The 25,963-nt window shown below is 50.7% G+C and overlaps 1 protein-coding gene across 2 annotated transcripts; it reads right to left on the bottom strand.

The window, feature by feature from the left end:
• Window positions 1-540: 540 nt before the first annotated feature.
• Window positions 541-25,893, bottom strand: ATPAF2 (ATP synthase mitochondrial F1 complex assembly factor 2). Of its 2 annotated transcripts, XM_054571133.1 has the most exons (8): window positions 25,589-25,893; window positions 16,481-16,525; window positions 16,090-16,235; window positions 14,576-14,673; window positions 12,695-12,775; window positions 3,032-3,144; window positions 2,473-2,588; window positions 541-723 (listed from the first exon to the last, which is right to left on the bottom strand). In XM_054571133.1, exons 1-8 carry the CDS (start codon window positions 25,719-25,721, stop codon window positions 586-588), a joined length of 870 nt encoding a protein of 289 aa, XP_054427108.1. In that variant the 5' UTR covers window positions 25,722-25,893; the 3' UTR covers window positions 541-585. The 2 variants fall into 2 exon arrangements, with proteins under 2 accessions (XP_054427108.1, XP_054427109.1); XM_054571134.1 differs by lacking the exon at window positions 16,481-16,525.
• Between the last annotated feature and the right edge of the window lie 70 nt (window positions 25,894-25,963).

Genomic DNA, 25,963 nt, shown 5'->3' on the forward strand with positions numbered 1-25,963 from the left:
CCGGGCAGCTCTGGCGGTCGGAGCGCCGTCCCCACACCCCCGGGCAGAGCACACGCCCAGGCTGCAGGTTTGATCCCCGGTCAGGGCCTGCACGGGAGGCAACTGATCAACGTTTCTCTCTCACATAGAACTCTTTCTCTCTCTCTCTCCCTTCCTCTCTCTCTCTCTCAAATTAATAGACATATCCTCAGCTGAGGATTTTGATTAAAAAGCAGGAAAAAAGCTCTTGGGCTGAGGGTCAGGACCACACATAGCGCACAGGCCTGTCGGCTGATGACCTGGTGACGCGGGTCGTGGGAGGCTCCTGGCCTCAGGCCACGGGTATCAATCGTGCTGCGGGGGCTGCCGTGGCCCTCGATGAAACCCCGCTGTAACAGGAGCAATGATGTGTGGAGGTGCAACTGAAAACAGGGCTCAACACCTTTCCCGGGTTAAGTATTTAATAAAATTAGTGGGGAAAGTCACTGCTACCACCGCGCCCTCCCTCGCGCAGGCTGGGGCGGGGCCCCCACGCTGGACTCGGGCAGACCTCCAGCCACGGTGTCCGGGCGGGGAGCCCTGCCCTGCGGCGCAGCGCGCTGGGCCTCAGTCCTTCAGGAGCTTGTGCCTGACTGCGGTGCTCTCGGAGCAGAGGAGGACGAAGAGGGCGCCCGCGGCTGTGCGTGCCCGCAGCTCCTGCAGCTCGTAGTCGTGGGCCCACTCCACGTTGCCCCACTTCTGGATCTGAGGGGAGGACACGGAAGGAGGTTGAGCGAGTAGCTTAGTGCCCCTCTGCCTGCCGGCCAGAGCCACACACACGCCACCCTGCGGCTGGGCCGGAGGGCCTGCGGCTCCGATCCCGCTAAAGCAGGCGCGACAGGTGCGGCTGGCAGGCAGCAGCTAAGAACACACAGGTGGCCAGAGCAGGCGCCTGCGTGCTGTGGGGCGCGGCCGGCCTGGGGGTGCGGTGCAGGCCCAGGCCCATGGGTTCCCACTACCAGGCAGGCTGGGCACGAAAACCACACGTGGGTGCCCCGACCCGGCCTGTGTGCTGCCTTTCACACTTCTTCCCACAAAGAGGTGGGCACAGTCAGCCTATAAAATGTCACCCTCTAATGAGCCGCCCTGCCAGGCTGGGCTGCAAGCGTCCCCCACATGGGTGGGATAAAAAAAATCAACCCAGGCTCTACGGCCACTTCATTCCTGACTCCAAGGAGCCGCGCCGCTGCGGAGGCTGCTGTGCCCTGCGCGCTGGGCAGGGAGGCAGGCCCTCTGTCCAGGCTGAGGACTGCAGGGGAAGCCCGGCCACACAGCGTGGCTGTCCAGACGTCCGCGGGCTCCGGACCGCCTGCCAGGAACTCAGAACCCACCACGCCACAGAAGCCGTCAGCATTGCTGGGCGGCCTCGTCCCAACCGGGGCGATGAGCTACGCCATTTGAAGAGAGCTCACGTACATATAATCCAGGTTACTCCCCATTTTGTGGCAGATGCAACCTGAAGTTCAGAGGACAATGGCCTGGCTCAAGTCCCAGAGCCAAAAGTAGGGCCCAGACCCGAAGCCAGGTTTCCTGGCCACCAGCCTCTCAGGAGCCTCAGAGCCGCCCCTCCCCACTGCCCCGCCAGGTGGCCCTCTCCCACTGCGCCATCTCTAACGCCTCTTCCGTGATCCAGAAAGAGTTTTTCCCCAGGCATTTTTCTGAGCAGATGACTCGATGGGCTTGGGCAATGCTGCCACCGCGGGAGGGTTTCACTGTGCTGGGAACAGCCCATAACAGCACGTTCCCTTACAAGGCGGGAGAAATAACAGGCTGCAGAGGCTGCTGCGTTCTGGTTAAAGATGCGAATGAGAGCGTAGCAAAACGTTGCCGATTCTGAGCCCCCTAAGCCAGAGCCTGCGCACTCAGAGCGGCTCCCCTGGCTCCCTGCCAGCCAGCGACCCCGTGTCAATGTCAGGGCATGAGGCTTGGTCCCTAGGAGCACAGACGTGGCTCCCAGCCATTGTAACAGGCCCATCTGGCAGGTGTGCCAGGCCCAAATGACCTTGATTTGCTCGTGAACCTCCACCTGCAGGGTGGGGTGAAGGCCTTGGCCTTCGAAACGCTGGCTCTGGCATTTTCCGGAAGTGTGACGTGTGCCTCAGTTTCCTCCTGTGTAAAGTGGGGATAACAGCAGCCCGCCTGGCCAGGCTGTTGAGGAGGAAGTGAGGCGCTGAGGGTAGACCTGGCTGAGCACGATGCTGGTAGTCCTTACTGTCCTTCTTTCTTATTGCTGCTGTGGTTTGTATTGTACACAAAATAACACCGGGTGGGTTAGCCAACCCCCACCCCCAGCTAGCCCAAATCTGGGAGGGGACAAGGTGCACAGATGAGGTGTGGTAGAACTGTGCAAACAAAACCGGTAGAATTTTGTGAACCAGTGTCACCCCAACAAACTCAATAAAAAGGAGAAATCAATAAACAGACGAAGCAGGGAGGGGCGAGGGCCCACCTCACCTGGTACTCCTCCTCCAGGCGGGACAGCAGCACAGCCTGCTCCACCGTGAGCCGCAGGTCCATCAGGCCCAGGGTCAGCACCATAGACTTGAGCTGGGCCACTACAAACTCAATCCCTGCGGGGACACAGGCAAAGTCAGGGCCCCGGGCCCCTCCACTCTGAACAAGGGCAGCTGCTGGGCCTACTCCTTGTGGTGCAAAGGTACAGGCTGGGGGACATGTCACAGGGCCATGGCTTTTTGGCCGGCTCTATGTCCCTTCCTCGTTCTCCTCCAAGAGCACTGGTTTTCCTTGGGGGAGAGTCCTCCTCTGCTCCTACCCACGGTGGGCACGTGGCCTGGCCTGGCACAGCACCACATTCCACCCCCACCCAGTGACCGGTTCACAGATGAGACTTGAACCCCTGAAGAAAAGATAGCCGACCTTCCCCTGGAAGGGCGCGAGCCTGCTGGCCCCGCAGCCTGAGCTGGAGTTGGCATCAGAGCCACCCCCTAGAGTGCGCCCCTGGCTCTCAGGGCTTTGGAGCCCACCCCTAGCCCGCAGGACATGCCCAGCATACCTTGTAAGGCCCACATGTTGTAAGAGGCCAGGTGGCTGACGAGCACCTCCCGAGTCCTGGCTGGGATGCTGGGCCCCATTATGCTGGTGGAAGAGCCGATCTCCACGCCATACCTGGAAAGAAGAGGCTCTGGCGTGCTGTGCACCTCACTTCTGCCCAGAAGCAGAGCCCCACATGCTGAGCAGGTGTGCACCCCTCCAGGGCATGTGGCTAGGAGGTCAGTCTTGGGGATGCTGGGAGCAACTGCCACTGTGGTCAGTGACCTCCTGACCTGGTAATTTCTGTTATGAGCAAAGCCAGAGGACCCAGAAACTGCCCTCACTGGAGGTCCAGGCCAGCGAGTCATGCAAGCAGGGCGCGCGAGGCTGCCTCGAATCCTATTTGCCTGGAATCTCCATCAAAAGCACGGGCTCCTTGCTTTTCAAATTTTTAAAGAAAAATTTTCACATTGAGGTCATAGGAGATTTCTTTAAATATTGATTTCCTTACAATATTTGTATATGTCCTATATAATTTGATCACTCTTTCAAATATTTATGAAGGTTCTACTATGTACAAGGCATTTTTTAAATTAAAAAATTTTTTTTTTAGTCTGGGACATGAGCTGGCTTCAAGAATGATACATTTTCCAGAATAATCATAACTACATAAAGTACAGGAAAAACATAATGAAGTAAAAGCAGTTTTTAAAATTCTCTTTTTCTTTTTGCTTAATCTTTTATTTTCAAATTACAGTTGATGTACAGTGTTAGTTTCGGGTGAACGACCCAGTGATTACAAATTTCCGTGACCTACGAAGCGATGCCCCCAGTGAGGCCAGCATCCTGGCACCGCGCAGCTGCCGCCCTGCTACTGCCCACATGCCCTCTGCTCATGCCCACGCTGTTCGCTAACAGCCATTCTGATCGCTTCCTAATCCCTCCCCCTTCTCACGCAGCCTTCCAATCCCCCTTCCCAATAGTAACCATCAACATTTTCTCTGTATCTATGAGTTTGTTTCTGTTTTCCTTCTTCATTTTTGTTCTTTAAAGTCCACATATAAGTGAAATCACATGGTATTTCTCTTTCTCTGTCTGACATATTTTAGTGCCCTCTCCCGGAGGTGTCCAACCCACGGCCCACAGGCCACATGCAGCCCAGGATGGCTGTGAATGCGGCCCAACACAAAACTGTAAATGCACCTAAAATATTGTGAGATTTTGTTTGTTTTCATTACTGTTTGTGCGTTTAATGTGTGGCCCAAGACAACTCTTCTTCCATTGTGGCCCAGAGACGCCAAAAGGCTGGACACTCCCGCAAGAGCCTTCCATGTTATTGAAAATGGTAAGATTTCATTCTTTTTTATGGCTAATATTTCACTGCATAAATATGTCACATGTACTTTACCCATTTGTCTATTGATGGACACTTAGGTTCCTTCCATATCTTTGCTATTGTAAATAATGCTGCAATAAATATATGGATGCATGTCTTTGAGTTTCTTCAGATAATTACCTAGAAGTGGAATCACTGGGTCCTTCTTTGTCTCTTTATAGCATCTGTTGTTTTTTCCACAAACCAGGTGCTTTTATTTTTTTAATATTTTATTAATTATGCTATTACAGTTGTTCCATCTTTTCTCTCCTTCAATCCCCTCCGCCCTGCACATCCTCCCCATCAGCATTGCCACGCCCCCTTCGTTCATGTCCATGGGTTGAACATACAAGTTCTTTAGCTTCTCCATTTCCTATACTATTCTTAGCCTCCCCTGTCTATTTTGTACCTACCACTTACGCTTCTCATTCCCTGTATCTTTTCCCCCATTCTCCCCTCCACCTCCCCTTTGATAACCCTCCCTGTGATCTCCATTTCTGTGATTCTGCTCCTGTTCTAGTTATTTGCTTACTTTGTTTTTTTTTTTTTTAGGTTCAGTTGTGAGTTTCATTTTACTGTTCATAATTATTGATCTTCTTTTTCTTAGGTAAGTCCCTTTAACATTTCATATAATAAGGGCTTGGTGATGATGCACTCCTTTAACTTGACCTTACCTGGGAAGCACTTTATCTGCCCTTCCATTCTGAATGATAGCTTTGCTGGATAGAGTAATCTTGGGTGTAGGTCCTTGCCTTTCATGACTTTGAATACTTCTTGCCAGTCCCTTCTTGCCTACAAGGTTTCTTTTGAGAAATCAGCTGACAGTCTTATGGGAAATCCTTTGTAGGCAACTGTCTCCTTTTCTCTCGCTGCTTTTAGGATTCCCTCCTTATCTTTAATCTTGGGTAATATAATTAGGATGTGCCTCGGTGTGTGCTTCCTTGGATCTGACTTCTTTGGGACTCTCTGAGCTTCCTGGATCTCCTGGAAGTCTATTTCCTTGACCAGATTGGAGATGTTCTCCTTTATTTTTTCAAGTAAGTTTTCAATTTCTTGCTCTTCCCCTTCTCCTTCTGGCACCCCTATGGTTCTGATGTTGGAACATTTAAAGTTGTTCCAGAGGTTCCTAAGCCTCTCCTCATTTTTTTGAATTCTTTCTTCATTCTATTATGGTTGAATGTTTATCTTTTCCCTCTGCTCCAAATCATTGATTTGAGTCCCGGTTTCCTTCCCTTTACAGTTGGTTCCCTGTATATTTTTCTTTATTTCACTTTGCATAGCCTTCACTTCTTCCTCTATTTTGCATCTCTACTCAACCATTTCTGTGAGCGTCCTGATTACCAGTGTTTTGAACTGTGCATCTGATAGGTTGGCTATCTGTTCATCGCTTAGTTCTATTTTTGGAGCTTTGACTGTTCTTTCATTGGGGCCACATTTCTTTGTCTCGGCATGCCTGTTACATTGGAAGGGGTAGAGCCTCAGGTATTGGCCAAGGCAGAGCAACCCAGATTGCTGCGTTGTGGTGCTCTATGTGGTGGAGGGGTCTGAGAGGGAACAACACCACTTTCTCTGCTCTCAGCTGTCTTTCAGTCACTTCTTGGCTACCCACAAGCAAATTAGGCCCTTCTGATGCTGACTCCCATGTGGGTGGGTTTGTGTACATTCTAGGACCCTGTGGGTCTCTTCAGAGGTCTCTCCTGTGAGGCTAGAAGTTTCTCCCACTGCTGCAACCCCCACAGGTTTTTACAGCTAGGGTTTTGAGGTTTTCTTTTCCCTGCACTGGAACCGTGGATTGTGAGGTTTGTATCACTCCCCAGGTGTTCCTCCTGGTTTATCTGCATGCAAATGTGGAACCAAACGGTCCACCAGCAGCCACCTCGCACGCCTGGTCCTCCAGGTGCAGCCTTGCTGCATGTCCTCTCCACCCTGGTTGCCCATCTCTGCCCCTCCTACTGGTCTGGATGAATGTTTCTTCTTTAGCTCCTTGGTTTTTGGGCTTCCATACAGTTTGAATTTTTTGGCAGTTATAGTTATTTTGTTTTTAAATTTGTTATTGTCCTTTTGGTTGTGCAAGGAGGCAGAGTGTATCTATCTATGCCTCCATCTTGGCCGGAAGTCTAAATTCTTTAACTCTTTCTAAAAAAAATTTTTCAGTATATTTTATTGATTATCCTATTACAGTTGTCCCACTCTTCTTTCCCTTTGCCCCCCTTCACCCAATACCTCCATTCCCTCCAACAATCCCCCCTTAGTTCATGTCCATGGGTTGTGCATGTAAGTCTTTGCCTTCTCCATTTCCTACACTATCCTTAACATCCCCCTGCCTATTTTGTACCTACAAAGTATGCTTCTTAATCCCTGTGCCTTTTCCCCCATTCTCTCCCTTCCCCTGCTCTGCTGCTAACTCTCCATATGATCTCCATTTCTATGATTCTGTTCCTGTTCTAGTTGTTTGCTTAGTTTGCTCTTATTTTTGGGTTTTTTTAATTGTTATTGATAGTTGTGAGTTCACTGTCATTTTACTGTTCATAGTTTTGATTTTCTTCTTTTTCTTAAATAAGTCCCTTTAACATTTCATATAAGGGTTTGGTGATGATGAACTCTTTTAACACCCCTGCCTAGGAAGCACTTTATTTGCTCTTCCACTCTAAATGATAGCTTTGCTGGATAGAGTAATCTAGGTTGTAGGTCCTTGCTGTTCATGACTTTGAATACTTCTTGCCAGTCCCTTCTTGCTTGCAACGTTTCTTTTGCGAAATCAGCTGATAGTTTTATGGGAACTCCTTTATAGGTACCTTTCTCCTTTTCTCTTGCTGCTTTTAAGATTCTCTCTTTATCTTTAACCTTTGGCATTTTAATTATGATGTATCTTGGTGTGTTCCTCTTTGGGTCCAATTTGTTTGGGACTCTCTGTGCTTCCTAGACTTGTATATCTATTTCCTTGGCCAAATTAGAGACATTTTCTTTCATTATTTTTTCAAGGAAGTTTTCAATGTCTTGTTCTTCCTCTTCTCCTTCTGGCATCCCTGTGATTCAGATGTTAGGATGTTTGGAGATGTCCCAGAGTCTTCTTAAACTCTCCTCTTATTTTTTGAATTCTTCTTTCTTCATTCTGAACTGGTTGACTGTTTATTTCTTCCTTATGTTACAAATCATTGATTTGAACCCTGGTTTCCTTCCCTTCACTGTTGGTTCCTTGTAAAAATAATTTTTATTTCACTTAGTGTAGCCTTCATTTCTTCCTTTATGCATTTGTCATATTCAATGAGTTCTCTGAGCATCCTGATTACCAGTGTTTTGAACTGCAACTGATAGGTTGGCCATCTCCTGTCACTTAGTTCTTTTTCTGGAGTTTTGATCTGTTCTTTCATTTGGGCCATGTTTCTTTGTCTCCTCAATTTGGCAGGCTCTCTTTTGCTTCTGTGTATTAGGTATAGCTGATTTGACTCCATCTTGGCACACCTGTTATGTTGTAAGGGGCAGAGCCTTAGGTATTTGTGAAGGTGGGGCAACCTGCTTCGCCACTTTGTCACTCTGCATGTGTGGGAGGGTTTGGAGAGGGAACAATGCTGCTTGCTCAGCTCTTGCCCCATTTCCAGAAACTTCCCCCACTTCCTGTATATTACTGGAGCCCTTCTAGCTGCTGCCCGGGTGGTGAATCCCAGAGTGGATGGGTTTGCATACATTCTAGGACCATGGAGGTGCTTTAAATGGACTCTCCTGAGAGATGGGCAGTTTCTTCTGCTGCTCCAACCCCCACTGATTTTTAAAGCCAGAAGTTAGGCTTTCCCTTCCCAGCACTGGAACCCTGGGCTGTGCAGTCTGGCCTGGGGCTGGGATCACTCGCTCCCCAGGTGTCTCCTGGTTTTTATCCACCATGTGTGAACATGGGACTGCCCATTCCACTGGCCGCCAATGGTGCCACACCCATCCTCTCCACCCCAGCTCCCTGGCTCTGTCCCTGCGACCCATCTGGATGAATATTTCTTCTTTAAATCCTTGGTGGTCATACTTCTGTGCAGTTCAATTTTCTGGGAGTTCTGGTTTTTTAGCTTTGAAGTTAGTTGAGATACTTCTTATGGTTGTGCTAGGATGTGAAGCGTATCTACCTACACGTCCACCTTGGCAAAAAGTCTCATTATACCCTTTGTTTTAAAGTATTTTTTGTCTAATACAAGTGTTGCTTTCCCAGCTTTTTTGTTTCCATTTTCATGAAATAATTTTTCTATTCCTTTATTGCAGTCTCTCTGTGTCTTTTTTAATTGAATACATTGGGGTGACACTGGCTAACAGGATCACATAGGTTTCTGTTTCTTTCCATCTGAAGTAAGTCTCTTGTAGACAGCATATATATGTGGATATTGTTTTCATATCCATTCAGCCACTCTGTGTCTTTTGATTGGACAACTTAATCCATTTGCATTTAAAGTAATTGCTGATAGTCATTGCCATTTCATAACTTAATACTCTTGATTTTTTTTTTCTTCTTTTAAAGACCCTTAAACATTTCTTGTAGTACTGGTTTGGTGGTGACGAACTCCTTTAGCTTTTTTCTTATCTGGGAAGCTCTTTATCTGTCTTTAGATTCTAAATGATGGTTTTGCTGGGAAGAGTAATTTTGGTTGTAGGTCCTTGCTTTTCACCAGTTTGAGTATTTCATGACAATCCCTCTGGCCTCCAGTTTCTGACGAGAAATCAGCTGACATTCTTATGAAAGCTCCCTTGTAGGCAGGTAACTTTTTCTCTTGCTGCTTTTAAGATTCTTTGTCTTTAACCTTTTGCATTTTAATTATGATGTCTCTTGGTGTGCGTTCCCTTGGGTTCATCTTGTTTGGAATTCTCTGTGCTTACTAGACATGTGTCTATTTCCTTCACCAAACTAGGAAATTTTCTGTCATCATTTTTTAAAATTGGTTTTCGATTCCCTACTCGATGTCTTCTCCTTCTGGCACCCCCATGATATGAATGTTGGTACATTTGATGTTGCCCCAGAAGTCCCTTAAATGATTCTATTTAAAAATTCTTTGTTCTTTTTCTTGTTCCACCTGGATGTTTTCTCCTTCCTCATCTTCCACATAGCTGATTCAATACTCTGCTTCATACTGTTGATTCCTCCTAGTGTATTCTTCATTTCAATTACTGTATTCTTCATTTCTGATTGGTTCTTTTTTGTGTTCTCTTTGTTGAAGTTCTCACTGAGTTTATCTATTTTTTCCCCTGGCTCACTGAGCATCCTTACAACCAGTGTTTTAAACTCTGCATCTAATAGATAGCATGTCTCCATTTTGTTTAGCTCTTTTTCTGGAGTTTTGTCCTGTTCTTTTTTGGGCCATGTTGCTCCATCTCCTCATTTTGGCTCCCTCCCGATGCTTGTTTCTGTGTGTCAGGTAGAGCTGCTAAGTCTCCCAGTAGTAGGTGTCCTGTGGGGCTGCCTCCCCAGGCACCTGAGGTGCTCCAGGTGTTCCCTCCACCCCCGTGAGGGATGGATGTCCTCTCCTGTTGTAGTTGAGCCTAGATTGCCATTGGTACGTCAGTGGGAGGCACTGAACCCCCGGCTGGTCGAGATTACAGCCAAAAAGCTGCTGTGCGGGAGCCCACCCCACAGAGCAGGACTCACTTCATCGGGGCTCGGGCACTTGCCGAGCCTACCCCTTGATTGTGTCACTTCTCGTGGAGGTGGTTGGGTGGTGCCCCAGTGTGGTCTGAAGCTGTCCACTGGGTGTGCTGGCTCTTGGGCCTCCTGGGAAGTCTAGTTCAAGGTCAGTCACTGCCTGTGCCCTGCCCAGGGACACCAGGCATGAGCTACAACGTGGTTTGCAGATGGCTGCCACTAGTGCTGATCTTGGAGGTGCCCAGGAGAGGCCAAGCTGTGGACCGTGTCCAACTGCCACTAGTGCCAGACTTGTGCCAGACTTGGGGCTGTTTAGCAAAAAAGTACAAAGCATGCAAAGGCCAGATGTTGCTGGCCTCCAAAAGGTTTGAGAAGTTTTCAGAAATTTTAAGAAAGTCCATAGCATGAGCCAAAACAGGCCATTTCTGTGGAAAAGCCACTGGAAGTGGCTTGGGTGGGCCCCAACATGGGATGGAGCAGGGTCTCAGGGAATCATCAGGGCAGGCACACAGTGTGAGCCAGGTTTATGAACTCTCAGATATGGTGCCCACCTGGGCCTGTGGGGGCGGGGGCTCAACCAAGAAACAACGGCCGCTGCTGGCACTTCCACCTGGGAGAAAGCTGCTCCTCCGGCCTTCACCCTGAAGTCATGGTGTTCAGTTCCTCCCATTTGTCCCTGGTGCCTCCCTGAGCTGCTGCCCCAGTGCGGGAGCTCAGAGCGAGTAAATCCATGTGTGGGCCCTTAAACGGAACACCAGGGATTTCAGCAGCCCTCCCTCGCAGTCACCCACAATCCCTGCTGGTTTTCACAGCCAGAAGTTACGGGGACTTGTCTTCCTGGCACTGGGCTGGGGGGTCTGGTGTGGGGTCGGGACTCCTCACTCCTCATGGGGCCTCTCATAGCCAAGATACCCCTCCCGATTTTAACCACCACACGTGGGTGTGGGACCTGCCAGTGCTGCATCTCCACCCCTCCTGCCTGTCAGTGTCGCTCCTCGTGCATATCCTGAGTCAGGGGACTTCCGCTCAGCTGGGCTTCAGGCGGTTCTCAGTGGCGGCTGTTCTGTAGTGTAGCTGTAATTTTGATGTGGTCATGGAAAGATGCAGGTACCATTTTTATGTACTCTGGCATCTGCACCGGAAGCCATGATTTTCTTTCATATATCACTGATTTTTCCCATTGGTTTAGAAATATCCTCACTGAAATTTCTAATAGTACAAATGGAACATAGAAAATGGCCCAGTTTTTCTGTAAATTATTAACAACAAGAAATCTAAGCTACCTGGCCAGGCAGGTCAGTGGCTCAGAGCCTTGTCCCGATACACCGAAGTTGTGGGTTTGATCCCCTTCAAGACACATACTGGAACCAACCAGTGACTGCACGAACAGGTAGAACAACAAGTCAATGCCTGTCTCTCTCTGTCTCTCTTTCCCTTCCCCTCTCTCTCTAAGATCAACAAATGAATTAAAACAATTTTTTTAAAATTTATTTTTAGAGAGCGGGGTAGTGAGAGAGGAGAAACATCAATGTGGGAGAGATACATCGACCAGCTGCCTCTGCCACACCCTCAATTGCGGACCTGGCCCACAACCCAGGCACATGCCCTGATTGGGAATCAAACCGGTGACCCTTCAGTTTGGAGGCTGGCATTCAATCCACTGAACTGCACCAGCCAGGACTGAAAAAAGTTTTTTAAAGAAATCTCAACTGCCAGGAAAAGCTGATGATTTTGTATCATAGCAAAGATCTCCAGGCACCTAAATGTTGTTACATTTCATTAGATCCCAAAATGACATTGTATCTATTATATAGTTCTTACAGGCTGCCAGAGATGTTACATTTTAGTTAATCCTTTAATTCAGTGCATATACCTTTTGCTAGAGATCCCAAGGATGCCTGGCACATTGTGAGCTCTCAGGAAATGTGTACAAATGAGACAGATTGATTGATAGACATCAGTTCTGTGAAAAATGCTATGTCAAAAACTACTCCACGTAAGCTTACAAAATACTGTGGGGTCAAGATAGTACTGAGGTAACAGCCCTTCCAAAGTCCTCTTGGAATGAAAGGAAACTGAATTTTGGCACTGCATCAACAGGCTATTCTGCTTGCACAAGGGTCTTCCTGCTAAGAAAGAATATTGGGTATCGTCGATTCCCAGCCATCTTACCTCCACAGGAAAATGAGTACCTGTAATTTTGTAGGACGCTGTCCACATGTTTTTCCATGTCTGTACACTTTATGATTTATCTTAATAGGGAGCAATTGTGACGATGGTAAAGATGAAAACTGCCAGATGGGAATGTTCACTGTGTGCCAAGCGCGATGCCAGGCACGGCTCCGTTTCCGCCTCTCAGCAGCCTGGCAGGTGGGGGTTATAAGCCCCGCTCACAGACCAAGACGCCAGCCCTCAGAGAGATCCAGTCGCTATCCCCAGACCACAGTCCAACAGGGCCGAGAGGCAGCGTAACGCCTACGCACAGTGCAATGCTTGCTAACACTGGGTGCTCGGTGCGCGGCGGCTGGGGCAAATCTGAGGACCACATTCTCCAAAGCGGCCCCATTCTTGAACGCCTGGATGGCGCCCAACCCCAAGGGTGCTCTGGCCTCGGGAGGTCCGCCAGCTCAGGGCTCTGCTGATCAGCGTGGCCCCAGGCCCGCCCGGCCCGCCCAGCGCCACGGGGCTGCACCTCTTACCTCTTCTCGGCCCATTCTATGATCGGGTCCCACTCGTTCTTTTGAAGTTCCACTAACGTCTCTGGCTCTTCCACCCTGTAGCTAATTCATTGCAAAAATCACCTTCATTAATAAAAACGTACAATTCCTTCAATCAGTGACACACAACAAAAACACAAAAGGCAACAGCAAACAGCTTCACCACGGCCCCATTCCCACACGTCTTCCTCCTCACGTGGCGGCTCTCGGGGCGAGGCCTGAGGGCCAGCGGCAGAGGGCCAGCTGGCCCCTGCAAAAAGCACATCCTCTGGGGGGGACCCAGAGACCCCCGCTTTCGCGGGCCCTCCGGGGATTCCAACATGAATTCGAGTTTGAGAGCGTCTCCTGAGTTTCCCCGGCATCTGACAGGTCAAGGCTCGTGGTGCCACATTAGCGCCATCGCAAACATGCATCTGGCGCCCTCGGGTTTGTGCCGGCTTCGGCCAGGGATGCTGGATGTGAATGCTGCTGCCACCTACTGCGCCCCTTCTAAGAGAGTGTGTTCCTGGTCGCAGACCAAGGCGCCTGCCAGACCCCACGAGCCCTCCAGGCTCTTGGCTACAGATGCAGCCGCTGCCACGGAGGGCTGGACCCGCTGAGGCCAGGCTGACCACTTGTGCTGACTCATGGACGGAGGGCGAGCCGACCGAGGAGGGCCTTGCGGCAGGGCCTCAGGGGCCAGGAACCTGGGTGGGCTCTGTGGAAAGCCAGGCTGGTGCGAGCAGAGGGGAGAGGACAGGTCGGGGGTGCGTGGGCAGCTCCCCCTGCGGTGGAGGGAGGAGCGCTGGACCCAGCCTTCCAGCTCCCACACCTGCAGGCCAACTGTCCTCCATCTCCCAGGAGGGTCCCTGCGTGGTTTTCAAGAAAGCCCTTCTGTCTGAGCTACACTGCAAGAGTTTCTGACCCCTGCCATCAAACGGCCCCTCACACCCAGAGTGGACTTTCTGACGAGCGACTCAAAAGCGGCCCCGCGGCTGCCTCTCCAGGGGCACCTTTCCCTTCTCTGCCGACCCACATGCCACCTGTGACGCAGTCAGACCCAGGGCTCTCAGGCCGCGGACACGGGGGTTTCTCCGCTCCCCTTCAGCATCACCACCCTTAGGCTAAAGGACCCGGGGAAGGGGACTCCTTCTGTCTGAAAGCCTTAAGCTGGGACAGCAGGTCTTTTCTGCAAACCCTGGCCATTCCAGTCCTGCAGCCGGGTGGCATCAGGCGGGCTGCGCGCCGGCCCTCGCCGGCTGCTGGCTGAAGGTGCTGGGACTTCTCAGCCTGCATATTGCTGCAAGCCGTTGTTGATAATGAACCTCTGGGCGTGTGTATTTTTAAGGCCTTCAGACCCAGGCCGAATTACGCCACTGGCTTTAATTCTCTAGCTTGCAGATGCAAGCCTGTGGACTATTTGGCCTATAAAATTGAGAGACCCAATTCATGTTTTTTTAATATATGTGTATACATATGTATATGTGTATATACAGAGACAGTAAAAAATAAAGAACACAGACACTATGGGAAAGCTTGGACGTGGAGGAAGCCAGCTCCTAAATATCAACACCTGACCACTTCTGAGCCCAGGCTGATGAGCAGCAACCGGGACGCCTGTGCGAGGGTGTGCTGGGGTTGGCAGCTGTCCTCCTTGGCCCCGGAGCCTGCAAGAGCTGCACATACACGGCCGCAGCCCAAGGAGACCTCCTTTCAAGGGATCTGCAGGGGCGCTGAATGCTGACGTCAACCAGCCCGCCGTCCCTGCCCTGTGAGACCCAGGAACAGGGCCTGCCTTTCCTCTACTGGTAACTGGGCAAGCCAGACAGAACAGCCCAAGGGGCCCACCAGGTCTGAGGGAAATGCTCATTAAATGTCGGTTACCAGACGGTGTCGGTGTCCAGGAACTTCACGGCCGCCCGGATCAGCTGGTCCTTGTTTCGTTGTGTTGGGTTGTCTAAAGACGTGTTGCACAATGTGGTCTGAATCAAAAGACAGAGAGCCCCATCACCACCCGCTGGGCCAGGCCAAAGCACTGCCTTCCCGAGCTCGCCCTGCCCAGCCCACAGCAACGGGGAGAACCAGCCAGCACCGCCCGGCAGGCAGCCGTGCCAGGCCAAAGCCTTGGACCCATGGTGTCTGCACAAGGGCAGCTGCACCCGCCTGCTATGAGCTCGCGACAGCCCGGTCCCGTGCCAACTGCGCTCTGTGCTGTCCCTGAGACTGATAGGCTTCCCAGGGTCTCATGCCCTTACTACCACACTTGGCTGTATTTAATCCTCACAACAGCCCTTTGGGTAAGTAAGTACTATTATACCCATTTCAGAGATGTGGAAACTGAGTCCCATAGAGGTTAAACTCAGTAAACAAGAACACATAAGCATTACTGGAATTCAGAGCTGACTGAAAGCTCCCCCGCTGGCTCTTTTAACACCTCAGAAAGCAGGGGACAAAGCAGCCAAGGCAGAAGCGGGGCCGTTTTCTAGATTTGCCCTGTCAGTAGCAGGCTGCTTAGGCACTCGAATGATTCGTTTGTACCCTGCCGCGCTCATGCTATCAGAGTCCACGCAGCAGGCCAGCGCCGCAGCAGGCGGAAAGAGGCCGAGGAAGCTGGCCTGGGTCTGCCCGTCCAGGGAAGCGCGGCGGCGGCCAGGACCACAGCACCGGCTCTGGTGTTGACTGAACGCTCTCTCTGTGCGCACCAGGACCACGCCCAACCTTCCTGTGTCAGCTCAGCCGATCCGGACCCCCACTCCACACGTGGCCACTGTTGTCACCCACGTCTCACAGATGGGGAACGTGGGGCTGGAAAGCGCCAGTAACTTGCCTAAGGTGACAGTTTTGAAGCTGCAGAGCCTGGACCCAGAGAGTCCAGCCAACCCCCTTCCTCGGGTCGCTCTGGTGCCTCAGTGTGTCACCCGGTCTGGAGAGGGCAGGCTCCGCGGCACGGGGATCCTCACCCACCTGCCCCTTGGGTTCTGAACCCATACCGAGTGCCAATTAAACATCATACTAGGAACTGACTACGTGCTAGTAAGACAGACACAGCCCTGCCCTTCTGTGCTGACAGGGCAGAGCAAATGTAACACAGATGCTATAGACTGTGGCACTGATGACACAAAGGAGCAGCAGCCGTGACAGAACATAAGACAGCTGGGCAGCGAGGGAGGGCAACGTGTGCCCTGAGACCAGCGGCGGAGCCAGGCCCCAGCCCAGCGGCCCGCGCAGGGGAACTGTGGGTGGCCGGGCCACAGGGACGACGCTGGGCACGTTGGAGCGTGAGGCGCGGCTGCAGCCCGTCTCCGAGGATTCGCTGCGGTCTGGGCAGGAGTCTCGATGTCTGCCGGCCCCTGGACCGCCCGCAGCAGGCAGCAGGTGCAGGCGTGGGAACGTGTTACCAGATGCATGGTGTAGAACTTGATGGTGTCCTGCTGGGAGTCCCATTCCGTGGCCACTGCGATGGCCAGGGCCTCGCTGGGGACAGTAAAGAGCTTGGCCTGGGGAGTTTTCAGCTTCCGGTGGTCCAGGTTTATCTCAAAGCCACCTTGAAAGATCAAATGAAAATCCCTCAGGGATTGTTAAGTGGAACCCAGTGACCGCTCCCGTATTTGGCTACTTGAACTGGTGCTGACAAAGACAGCCCTGAGCCCCTCCACGCAGGGCTGCCAGGAACATATCCGACAAGTGCCAAGGGCAAGCTCGCCACTGAGCTGGCTGGAGATAAAAAATGTGTCTACCCATTCACGGGGAAAAAATAAAAAAGAGGCAGTCAAAATTTCAGACACTCACCTTCACCCTGTGTGATGCTGACATTCTGATAAAACCTCTTCCTTTCTGTGAGAAAGAGTTTTCAAAAAGGTAGTTTAAAATCATGTTAAGACCGATGACCAGCTTGTATCATTACTACTAATGCTGACAGATTGGCTTGATTTTCCTATCACTGTTCAAGGTCTGCCCTACTCTATGCGGTATCATCCATGGCTTCTGACCAAAGTGGGGAGAGGACATCCACTCTCCAGGGACGAGGGATGAAAAGGACAACTGGTCAATCCGCCACCGGCCCAGGGATAGTCTGATCACACAGTGCCAAGAACCTGCAGACTGTGTGACCCAACAGACCTTTCCAGCACCTTCTGCCTGGACTCCTAAGCATGCTCCTCCCCACGCCACCCCGACTAGAGCCGACCCACGTCAGCACATGTGCCGGACACTAAAGATGGTGTCTGACTATGACAGAGCCAGAGGCCCACTTCAGGCAAAAGTCCAACGCCTCTAACATGGCATGAGCGGAAGCCGGCATGAACACACACGTGCACGCGCACGCATGTGGTGTGCAGGCAGAAGCTAGAGGTCCCAGGAGCACTGCCCAGCCTCTATGCTAATTAATTAATCTAATTAACCAGCTTGACTGTGTATTCAACAGGAACTCCAAACATTTCCTTTAAGAAGGGAAAAGCTGTGTCCTGTGTTTCCTTCTGAAAAAAATTTGACTAAAACGTGAAATATAAACACATCCCCCCCTTCACCTGGGGGAATTAAAAACCGAGAGCACTGGATAAGGAATGATGCAGATTCCTTCAATTACTAAGAACAAATAGGTCACATTTTGGAAGCTGTAAACGATAGCCCTGTCCTCACCATCAGTGATAAACAAAAACATTCATTCATTCATTCATTCGTTCGTTTGTTCCCATATTCATCAGGTACGGAAAGCCTTCGGAGTCTGACTAAAGTTTATTGGAAATAATGATGCGGCATGTGAAGGAAAATGAGATTCATTAGTTTTTAATGCTTTTTAACTTCTTTTAATTTTTTTTAAACCGAATTTCTGCGAACAGTTTTATAATTCAAGTGACTATGAGAAGCAGAGCTGGACGCACGTGCGTGTGCGTGGCGAGGGGGGGGGGGGGGGGGGGCGGGGAGGTAACGGGGAGGGAGCGCCTGGCCGCACGCCACACTGTGCGCCTTCTCAGCGGCTCGCGTGCTGCCGCCAATGCTCGCACGGGGACATCGCCCTCCCATGGCGGCACTTACTAAACTAAGACCCAAACGGTTTTCCCACAAAATACCTTTGGGCCAGCTATGTGCCAGGTGCTCTGCTCGGAACTCGGGATAAAACAGGCAAAAATCTACCTTCGTGGAGTTTAAAATTTTTAAGAAAGTGGTCAGATCCGAGAACCAAGATGATGCTACGTATTCTAGCACAATTTACTACCTTCCTCTGAAATCATGACACTGATGCGCTCACACCCGACACCAAAACGGGAGCATTACAGCCCCTGCTGCTTTTAAATTCCCTGCTTTACAGGCCGCCAAGAACACGCTCAGATGCAGATGCAGACGTGGGTCTGGAGGCTCGGACCAAGGCGTCCAGGTCAGGTCCAGGCTGGTCTCCAAACCCAGGCCCGGTAGGACGTGGGAAGAGCTCCGGACGCTCTGACTTGCCACAGGGTAGGGTGGGCACCCTCCCCTCAGCAGGAAGCGCCAGTGGGGAGCACCCAGCACGCTTCCCCACACAGCCCTGGGGAATGGGTCCAGGGGACCAGGGTGGGCCGGCGGGGCCTGGACTGGCCTCTGACAGCACAGGCCGAACCACCCAAAGATGCCAGGACCGCAAGGCCCCGCGAGGGCAGCCTTTTTCCCCTGCTTTGCTGGTCAGGCCTTGGCTCTCATCCTGGCCAGACCCGCTTCTTTTTCTGATAGGAGGAGGACAAGTCCGGAAGGGAGTGGGATGGAAACAGAGGCAAGGAACGGGCAACCAATACGACCCCGAACTGGAGAAAACCGTGCAGAAGGAGACGACAGCTGGGCGAATGGGGAGCCACGGCTGCTGGGCCTCAGGCAGCGGGGCGGCGCGGGGGCTCCCACGGGGGCTCCCCTCAGTGGCGTGCGGACGGGGCGGGGCAGGCTTCGGCCCTGGAAGTTCTGACGCGGACTGTGGTGAGTCCCACTCCCTTCCCAGGGAGCATGCTAAGTCCTGGCAACAGGCCTCAAAGCTCACCCGCACCCTAGAGGCGGTAACTGTCCATGTGGGGAGACAGACACTAAACCAGCCCAACAGTGAAGGGACCACGATGGCCCAGGTACAAGGCACCCTGAAGCACGTGCTGGGGAGCTTAACCTCCTCGCGGACCCAAGGAAGGGCCCCAGCAGCCAGATTCCCGCTGAGACCTGCAGAGGAAGGAGTCAGTCACACTGCACTGAGATCGGTTCATTTTTGGGAACATGTGTGTGCAAAAGAGTTTCCAGCAGAGGAAAAGCGTACGTGAAAATCTGGGGCCTCAAGAGGACACAGAGCTCTGAAGAACTAGAAAGGTGGTCAGAAGAAGACTGTACCCAGCAGAGAATGGTCAGAGGCGCCCGGCGCAGGGCAGGGGCAGATCCGGGAAGAAGGGTCAGACAGGTTACAGGAGGGAGGCTGGAGGGAGCCCAGTAAGGAGTTCTCGTAGGCAAATATGATCTGGAAAATTCACTTGGCGAGAGTCATGCTCCCCAACAATGACAAACAACAAACGTTCTTCACCTGGGCCCTCAGACGTCTTGGGTCGCAAAGGACAAATCATGAGCCACTAGAAGCCTGTGACACGTCCATGGTCTCCATGAACACAGGGCTACCTGACAGCCACAAGGACAGCATCTTTAAAGACCAAAGAAGCAGCCTGGCCTTGCAGGGTCACACAGAACTCGGGTCTGTTTTGAGGATGAATGACTCCCTTCACAGAACGTCTGTTTCTGTGGCAAAAGCATGCTCCGTGCCTTTTAAGAGACCATTTTGCAGACGGTGTAGATACAAAGAAATGGGCAGGGAAAAAGTGTTGATTTTAAAAAGCTGACCCCAAGAAGCCTGTTCAGTGAGGAGCACTGAATTGGAAATGACTGTCCACAGGCCCCCTTCCTGTGACAGAAACAGGCCGTGTCTGGGGTCCCTTCCCCTCCCCTGCCCACCCGGCCCAGACTTTAGGGATCAGTGAGTGATCCTTCTATCAGCCTCAATCACCGGGTGGCCTTTGATGTGTAAAGACTACAACTCCCACTGTGCACCAAGGACAGGAGAAGTGCTTTCTCATAGTTGTTTAACAAACCTTTATCCTTTTAAACAGCGCCATCTGGCGGGCCTTAAGCCTTAAAGCCGAAATTCTCTCCCTCGGGTGTCCCTTCATCCGCAATGGGAGGAGCGGGGGTTCTGACAAACTGTTTCTGGTATCAGAATTCTTCAGGCCAACTATATAAAGAACCCTCCCAAATACATAATAAATAGACAAATGACCCAATTAAAAATAGTCAAAGGACCTGAATAGACATTTCTCCAAAGAAAATGTACAAATGTCCAATAAGCACATAAAAACACCCTCAACATCATTCATTGTCAGGGAGTGGCTCAGTTGGTTGGAGCATTGTCCCATAAACCGAAAGGTCACAGGTTCAATTCCCAGTGAGGGCATCTACCTAGGCTGCGGGTTTGGTCCCAGTCGGGGTGTTTTCAGGAGGCAACTGATCGATGTTTCTCTCTCTGTCCCTCTTTCCCCCTTCCTCTCTCTTTGGAATCAATCAGCAAATTTTTTTTTAAAGGGAAATGCAAATCAAAACCAGGAAATACCACTGCACATTCACTAGGATGGCTAAAATAAAAAAGACATAGTAACAAGTGGCGAGGATATAGAGAAATGGGGATTTTCATGCCCTGCTGGTGGAAATGTAAAGTGGTGCAGCCACTTGGAAAGCAGTGTGGCAGTTCCTCAGCAAGTTAAATGGCTACCATCTGACCCAGAAATTCTACACTTAGCTGTATGAGAAGTGAAAACATATGCCCATATGAAAACTTGTACATGAATGTTTATAGCAGTATTACACAAAACAGTCAAAAGGTGGAAACAACCCAAATGTTCATCAACAGAAAAATGGATAAATAAGATGGAATATTATTCAGCAATGAAAAAGGACAGAGTTTTGGTACATGCCACAACTTAGATGAACATTGAAAACAGTCTAAGTGAGCCCTGGCTGGTGTGGCTCAGTGTGCTGAGTGCCAGCCTACAAACTGAAAGGTTGCTTGTTCGATTCCCAGTCCGGGTACATGCCTAGGTTACAGGCCAGGTCTCCAGTTGCTGGCACATAAGAGGCAGCCACACATTGATGTTTGTCTCCCTCTCTTTCTCCCTCCCTCTCCCTCTGTCTAAAAATAAATAAATAGATAGATAAGATCTTTAAAAAAAACAGCCTAAGTGAAAAAAAGCCAGTCAAAAAGGACCACATTCCATTTATATGAAATGTTCAAAATAGGGAAATCTATAGCGACAGAAAGTAGCTGTTGTTTAGGGGGGTGGGGCCAATGGGAGGGTGAGAGCTGAAGGGCACAGGGTTTCTTTTCAGGACAATAAAAATGTTCTAGAATTAGAGGCGCACTGAGACAAAGAAATATGGCCAAATAAAAGGACAGATCAAAGCTCCAAAAATAGAACTAAGCGATGAAGAGATAGCCAACCTGTCAGATGCACAGTTCAAAACACTGGTAAGCAGGATGCTCACAGAGACGGTTGAGCATGGTTGCAAAATGGAGGAAAAAGTGAAGGCTACACAAAGTGAAATAAAGAAAAATATACAGGGAACCAACCGTGATGGGAAGGAAACCAGGACTCAAAGCAACAACTGGGAGCAGAAGGAAGAGATAAACACTCACCCAGAAACAAGAATTCAAAAAAAATGAGGAGAGGCTTAGGATCCTCTGGGACAACTTTAAACATTCCAACGTCCGAATTGTAGGGGTGCCAGCAGGAGAAAGGGAAGAGCAAGAAATTGAAAACTGATTTGAAAAAATAATGAACTTCCCTGATCTGGCAAAGGAAACAGACTCCTGGGAAGTCCAGGAAGTTCAGAGAGTCCCAGAGAAGTTGGACTCAAGGAAGCACACACCAAGGCACATCATAATTACATTCCCCAAGGTTAAAGATATGGAGAGAATCTTAAAAGCAGCAAGAGAAGGGGAGACAGTTACCTACAAAGGAGTTCCCATGAGACTATCAGCTGATTCTCAAAAGAAACCTCACAAGCAAGAAGGGATTGGAAAGAAGTATTCAAAGTCATGAAAGGCAAGGACCTACACCCAAGATCACTCTCTCCAGTGAAGCTCTCATTTGGAATGGAAGGGCAGATAAAGTGCTTCCCAGATAAGGTCAAGTTCAAGGAGTGCATCATCACCAGGCCCTTATTGTATGAAATGTTTAAAGGACTCATCTAAGAAAAAGAAGATCAAAAACTATGAACAGTAAAATGACAACAAACTCAGAACTATCAACAACTGAACCTAAAAAAACAAACTAAGCAAACAACTAGAACAGGAACAGAATCACAGAAATGGAGATCAGAGGGGAGGGGGAGGGGGAGAATGGGGGGAAAGGTGTAAGGAGTAAGAAGCGTAACTAGTAGGCACAAAATAGGCAGGGGGAGGTTAAGAACAGTATCGGGAACGGAGAAGCCCAAGGACTTACATGCACGACCCGCGGACGTGAACTGAGGCGCTGGTGGGGGTGGAGCGGGAAGGCCATTCTGGGGGAGGGGCAGTGCAGGGCGGAGAGGAATAAAGGGGAGGAAAAAATGGGACAACTGTAATACTATAATCAATAAAATATATGTTAAAAAATTTTTTAAATGTTCTATAATTAACTATGGGGATGGCTGCATAACTCTGTGAATGTACTAAAGGCCACTGAATTGTGCACTTTAAATAAGTGAATTATACCTTAATAAATCTGTTATAAAATTCTTCAGGCCAAATGTATCTGCCATAGCAATTAATGTAAATGGGCTAAATAACTAAACACACTTTTCCCAAACTGCTGTACCATTTAGAGCAAAGGCTGGCTTTTTTTTTTTTTTTTCCTGTGAAGAGCCAAATAGTAAATATTTTAGGCCTGGCAGCCCACTCAGGCTCTGTTGCGACTAGTGACTGTGCCACTGGGGCGAAAGCAGCCCGAGACAACATGTAAGTCGATGAGTGTGGCTGTGCGCCAACAAAACTCGACTCACGAAACAGGTGGCAGGCTGGACGCCTCATCTGCAGGCTCTCCCTCCATCTACCACGGCCAGGGCAGGCGATGCCTCGGAGGTGGTAGACTCCGAGCAGCTCGGTGACTTGTCCAGGTGGCAGACAATCTGTAAACGGAGTGGACAAGACTTCTCACGCTGACTTCCCTGGGTGCTCGCGCTCAGCCAGACGTGCTGCCGGTCCGGGACGCCTCCCCCGCACGCGGCTGGCGCAGGGCAGGGCCACCGCGCGCGGCTCCTCGCTGCCACTTCTCCTCACACCCCAGTGACCCTTTCCTAACCCCCTTCTCTCCTTCTGACAAACTTCAGTGACACGGCCATTCCTAGGGGCCGAGTTCAATTTGCCTGCCAATCGAAGGCTTCATCAAGGCCCCACTTGGATTTCATCTTCTCCATTTTAGGGCCTCTCAGAACCGCAGAACTGAGAGTCTCAGTAGGTCACTCACAGGCCTGACTCACGCACCCTCTTCCGCTGCACTTTCTTCTTTCATTTATTCATATTCTCTTTCATGGGTGACTACCTACCATGTGCCAAGTCCTTCCAAGAGCCTAAACTGGTCAGTCCGTAGTAGAAAGGAAAAGGAGATGGCAGATGGCGTGCCACCATAATGGGAAGTGGCATCCAATAACCTAAACTAACCCTGTGCGTTGGCCAACTTAAGCGAACTCCCTGGGATGTTGTAAAGGGAAAAAAAAACGCTATCGTTTCCTTTACACTCACACAGATACTCCAAGTGTGTAAAGGCTTTCCCAACAAGCAACTCTGCCACACTAGCAGGGAGTCCTACCGTTCAGTTAAGGTCTGAGTCAGCGTCAGATCCCGCAGGCTAAAGGCTCCGTCCCACAAGATGCCGCCTCATCTGCCTCCTTCCTCCCGGCCCCTTCTGGTTCCAGGGGACAGTCCAGGTTGTCACCTCTGCTTCTGACCAACCCACTGGCTACCATTCGGTTCCAATGATGACTCCTGTTTGATTAATTTGCTACAGAAGCTCACAGAACTCAGGAAAACATTTCACTTACTAGATTACCAACTTATTACAAAAAGATGCAACTCAGGAATGGCCCAATGAAAGAAATGCGTAAGGGAAGGCGCGTGGTTAGGGGCAAGGAGCTTCAACACCCTTTCTGGACAAGCTGCCCCCCTGGCATCTCTGTAGGTTCACCAGCCCGGAAGCTCTGAACCTCTGAAAACCCGTGGTTCAGGGATTTTAGGGAAGCTTCACTACGCAGGCAAACGGGCAATTAATGATCAAGTCGATCTCCAGCCCCTCTCCCCTCCCTAGAGGTCAGGGTGTAGGGCTGGAAGTTCAACACTCTATTCACACATTTGGTTCCCATGGTAACCAGTCCCCATCCTTAGGGGTTTTCTAAAAGCCACCTCCCTGACATAAACTCAGGGGTGTTTGAAAGACACCCATTTCATCTTTCTCACTCCGGAGTTACATGAGGACAGGAGACCAAGTATTTAAACAAAAGATTTCCCCACAGCTTTTTTGGCTTTTAGGAGCTGTGTGCCAGGAAGAGGACAGAAACCAAATATGTATATATTTCTTATTTTAAATCATCATTATCACAGAAGCCCTTCCTGCTTTCTCTTTACCAGCTCTTCACGGCCCACCTCTGGGCCCTTCACCTGGGCCCTGAGAGGCGAGAGCTCAGCCCCCAGCAGCATCCAACATTGTAAAAAACTATGGAACTTAACAGAATGACCCTCAGAAGCAACCTAGTCCTTCAACTCACACAGGAAAATAAGGCCCAAGAGCACACAATACCTCCAAGTTTCCGCCAGCGTCAGACCCCAGATTTGGACTCCTGCCGTCAGGCCCAGCTGCCTGTCGAGTTCTAGATTCTCTAAAGCAGGCAGTGTCCCTCATGCCACACTGTCACCTCTAGATATGTCACAGCTGCCTAGGCACACCTCCTCCTGCTCTGCACCATACTCCGACTCACCTGTCAGCTCTCAGTTTAAATGTCCTTTCAAAAACCCAAGGCCCTTTCGGGACACCCTCAAAATGGGAGTAGGTGCTTCTTTGTGTTCTCATAACTTCTAGGTACTTCTCTCAAGCTACTGTTTAACTAGGATATGATGACCTTCTGCACTTGACAATGAACATCCAGGTAGGGAGCACGTTCTACCTGTCTGGAAGGCCACCAGGCCTCCTGCCCTCAGCACAGAAAAAGCAAATTGAATGTAAGGAGAGTGTTACTACTCTTCACTCTCAAAAGTGATCGCTCCCACTTTTACCCTAAAATCTCTCCCCAGAAGCAACGAAAGAGTCACTACCTTCTCCTAGGTCTCATCAGAGTCAGAAGCAGAAGAAGGCGGCAGGAGGAATCAATCTGCTCCTTAGCAAGAGGTGGTGGTGATTGTGGTAGGGCAGTGGGAGGGCCAGGAAACCTGCAGAGAAAGTGTCCAGGATGGAAGACCTGGGGTCTAGACCGCTGCTGGGCAGGCTCCTGAGACACAGAGAGCGGGCAGACAGGATGACCTTTGCCCTCCACTACCCTGAGTCTGCTCTATGACCTTAGAGTAGTCCTGATACAGACCCGAATTTCCCTGTCTGAAAATAAGAATGACTAATACTTTCGCTAAAGAGAAGGAAGCCATAAACTTTGAGAAAGCCGCATGTGCCAAATGTCAGTTACTGTCTCCTGCCTTGAAGAGATGTGTGACGGTGGTCCCTACCCTAGTCTGGGAGTCTCTTTCTCAACCTAGAACAGGACCCGACTGGGCTGTGTAACCGGATGAGCCTGAGTCCCGCCTCGGTTACTCCGCCAGGCTCGGCAGAATCTCTCAGCCCACCTGAGCCCGGCTCGGCCCCTGGCCAAAAGGGGACCCGGCCTGGCCTGCCTCACCTGCCGGTGGAGCGTAGCCTCGGGATGGGGACGGGATGTTTGCCCCCGTCCCCACGGTGGCCGTGGGACCACCTGAGGGTCGGTTCAGGGGCCGGCGCCACCCGTCCCGCAGGCAGAGGCATCTCCTCCACATCGCGCCCGAGGGCCTGGAAGGGCAACCGGTACGAAACCTGAGAGCAGGAAACACAGAGCTAAAGGATCGCCAAGCTGCGCGCTCCGGCTGTACGGAAACCTCTCGCAGCCTCCTAAAAGCGCTCACACTCCCCTGGACGCCGCCATCTTCTGCACGTCGCAAACGGCGCGCCGTCACTCCGGCGCGCCTCCCGCGCACACCCCCAGTCAATCAGCATCACAAACGCACCTTGCCCCGCCCCC

This window comes from Pteronotus mesoamericanus, unplaced genomic scaffold (assembly GCF_021234165.1).
Source record: "Pteronotus mesoamericanus isolate MK-2021 breed Mesoamerican mustached bat unplaced genomic scaffold, CSHL_Meso_final contig_22, whole genome shotgun sequence".
Lineage (NCBI taxonomy): Eukaryota > Metazoa > Chordata > Mammalia > Chiroptera > Mormoopidae > Pteronotus > Pteronotus mesoamericanus.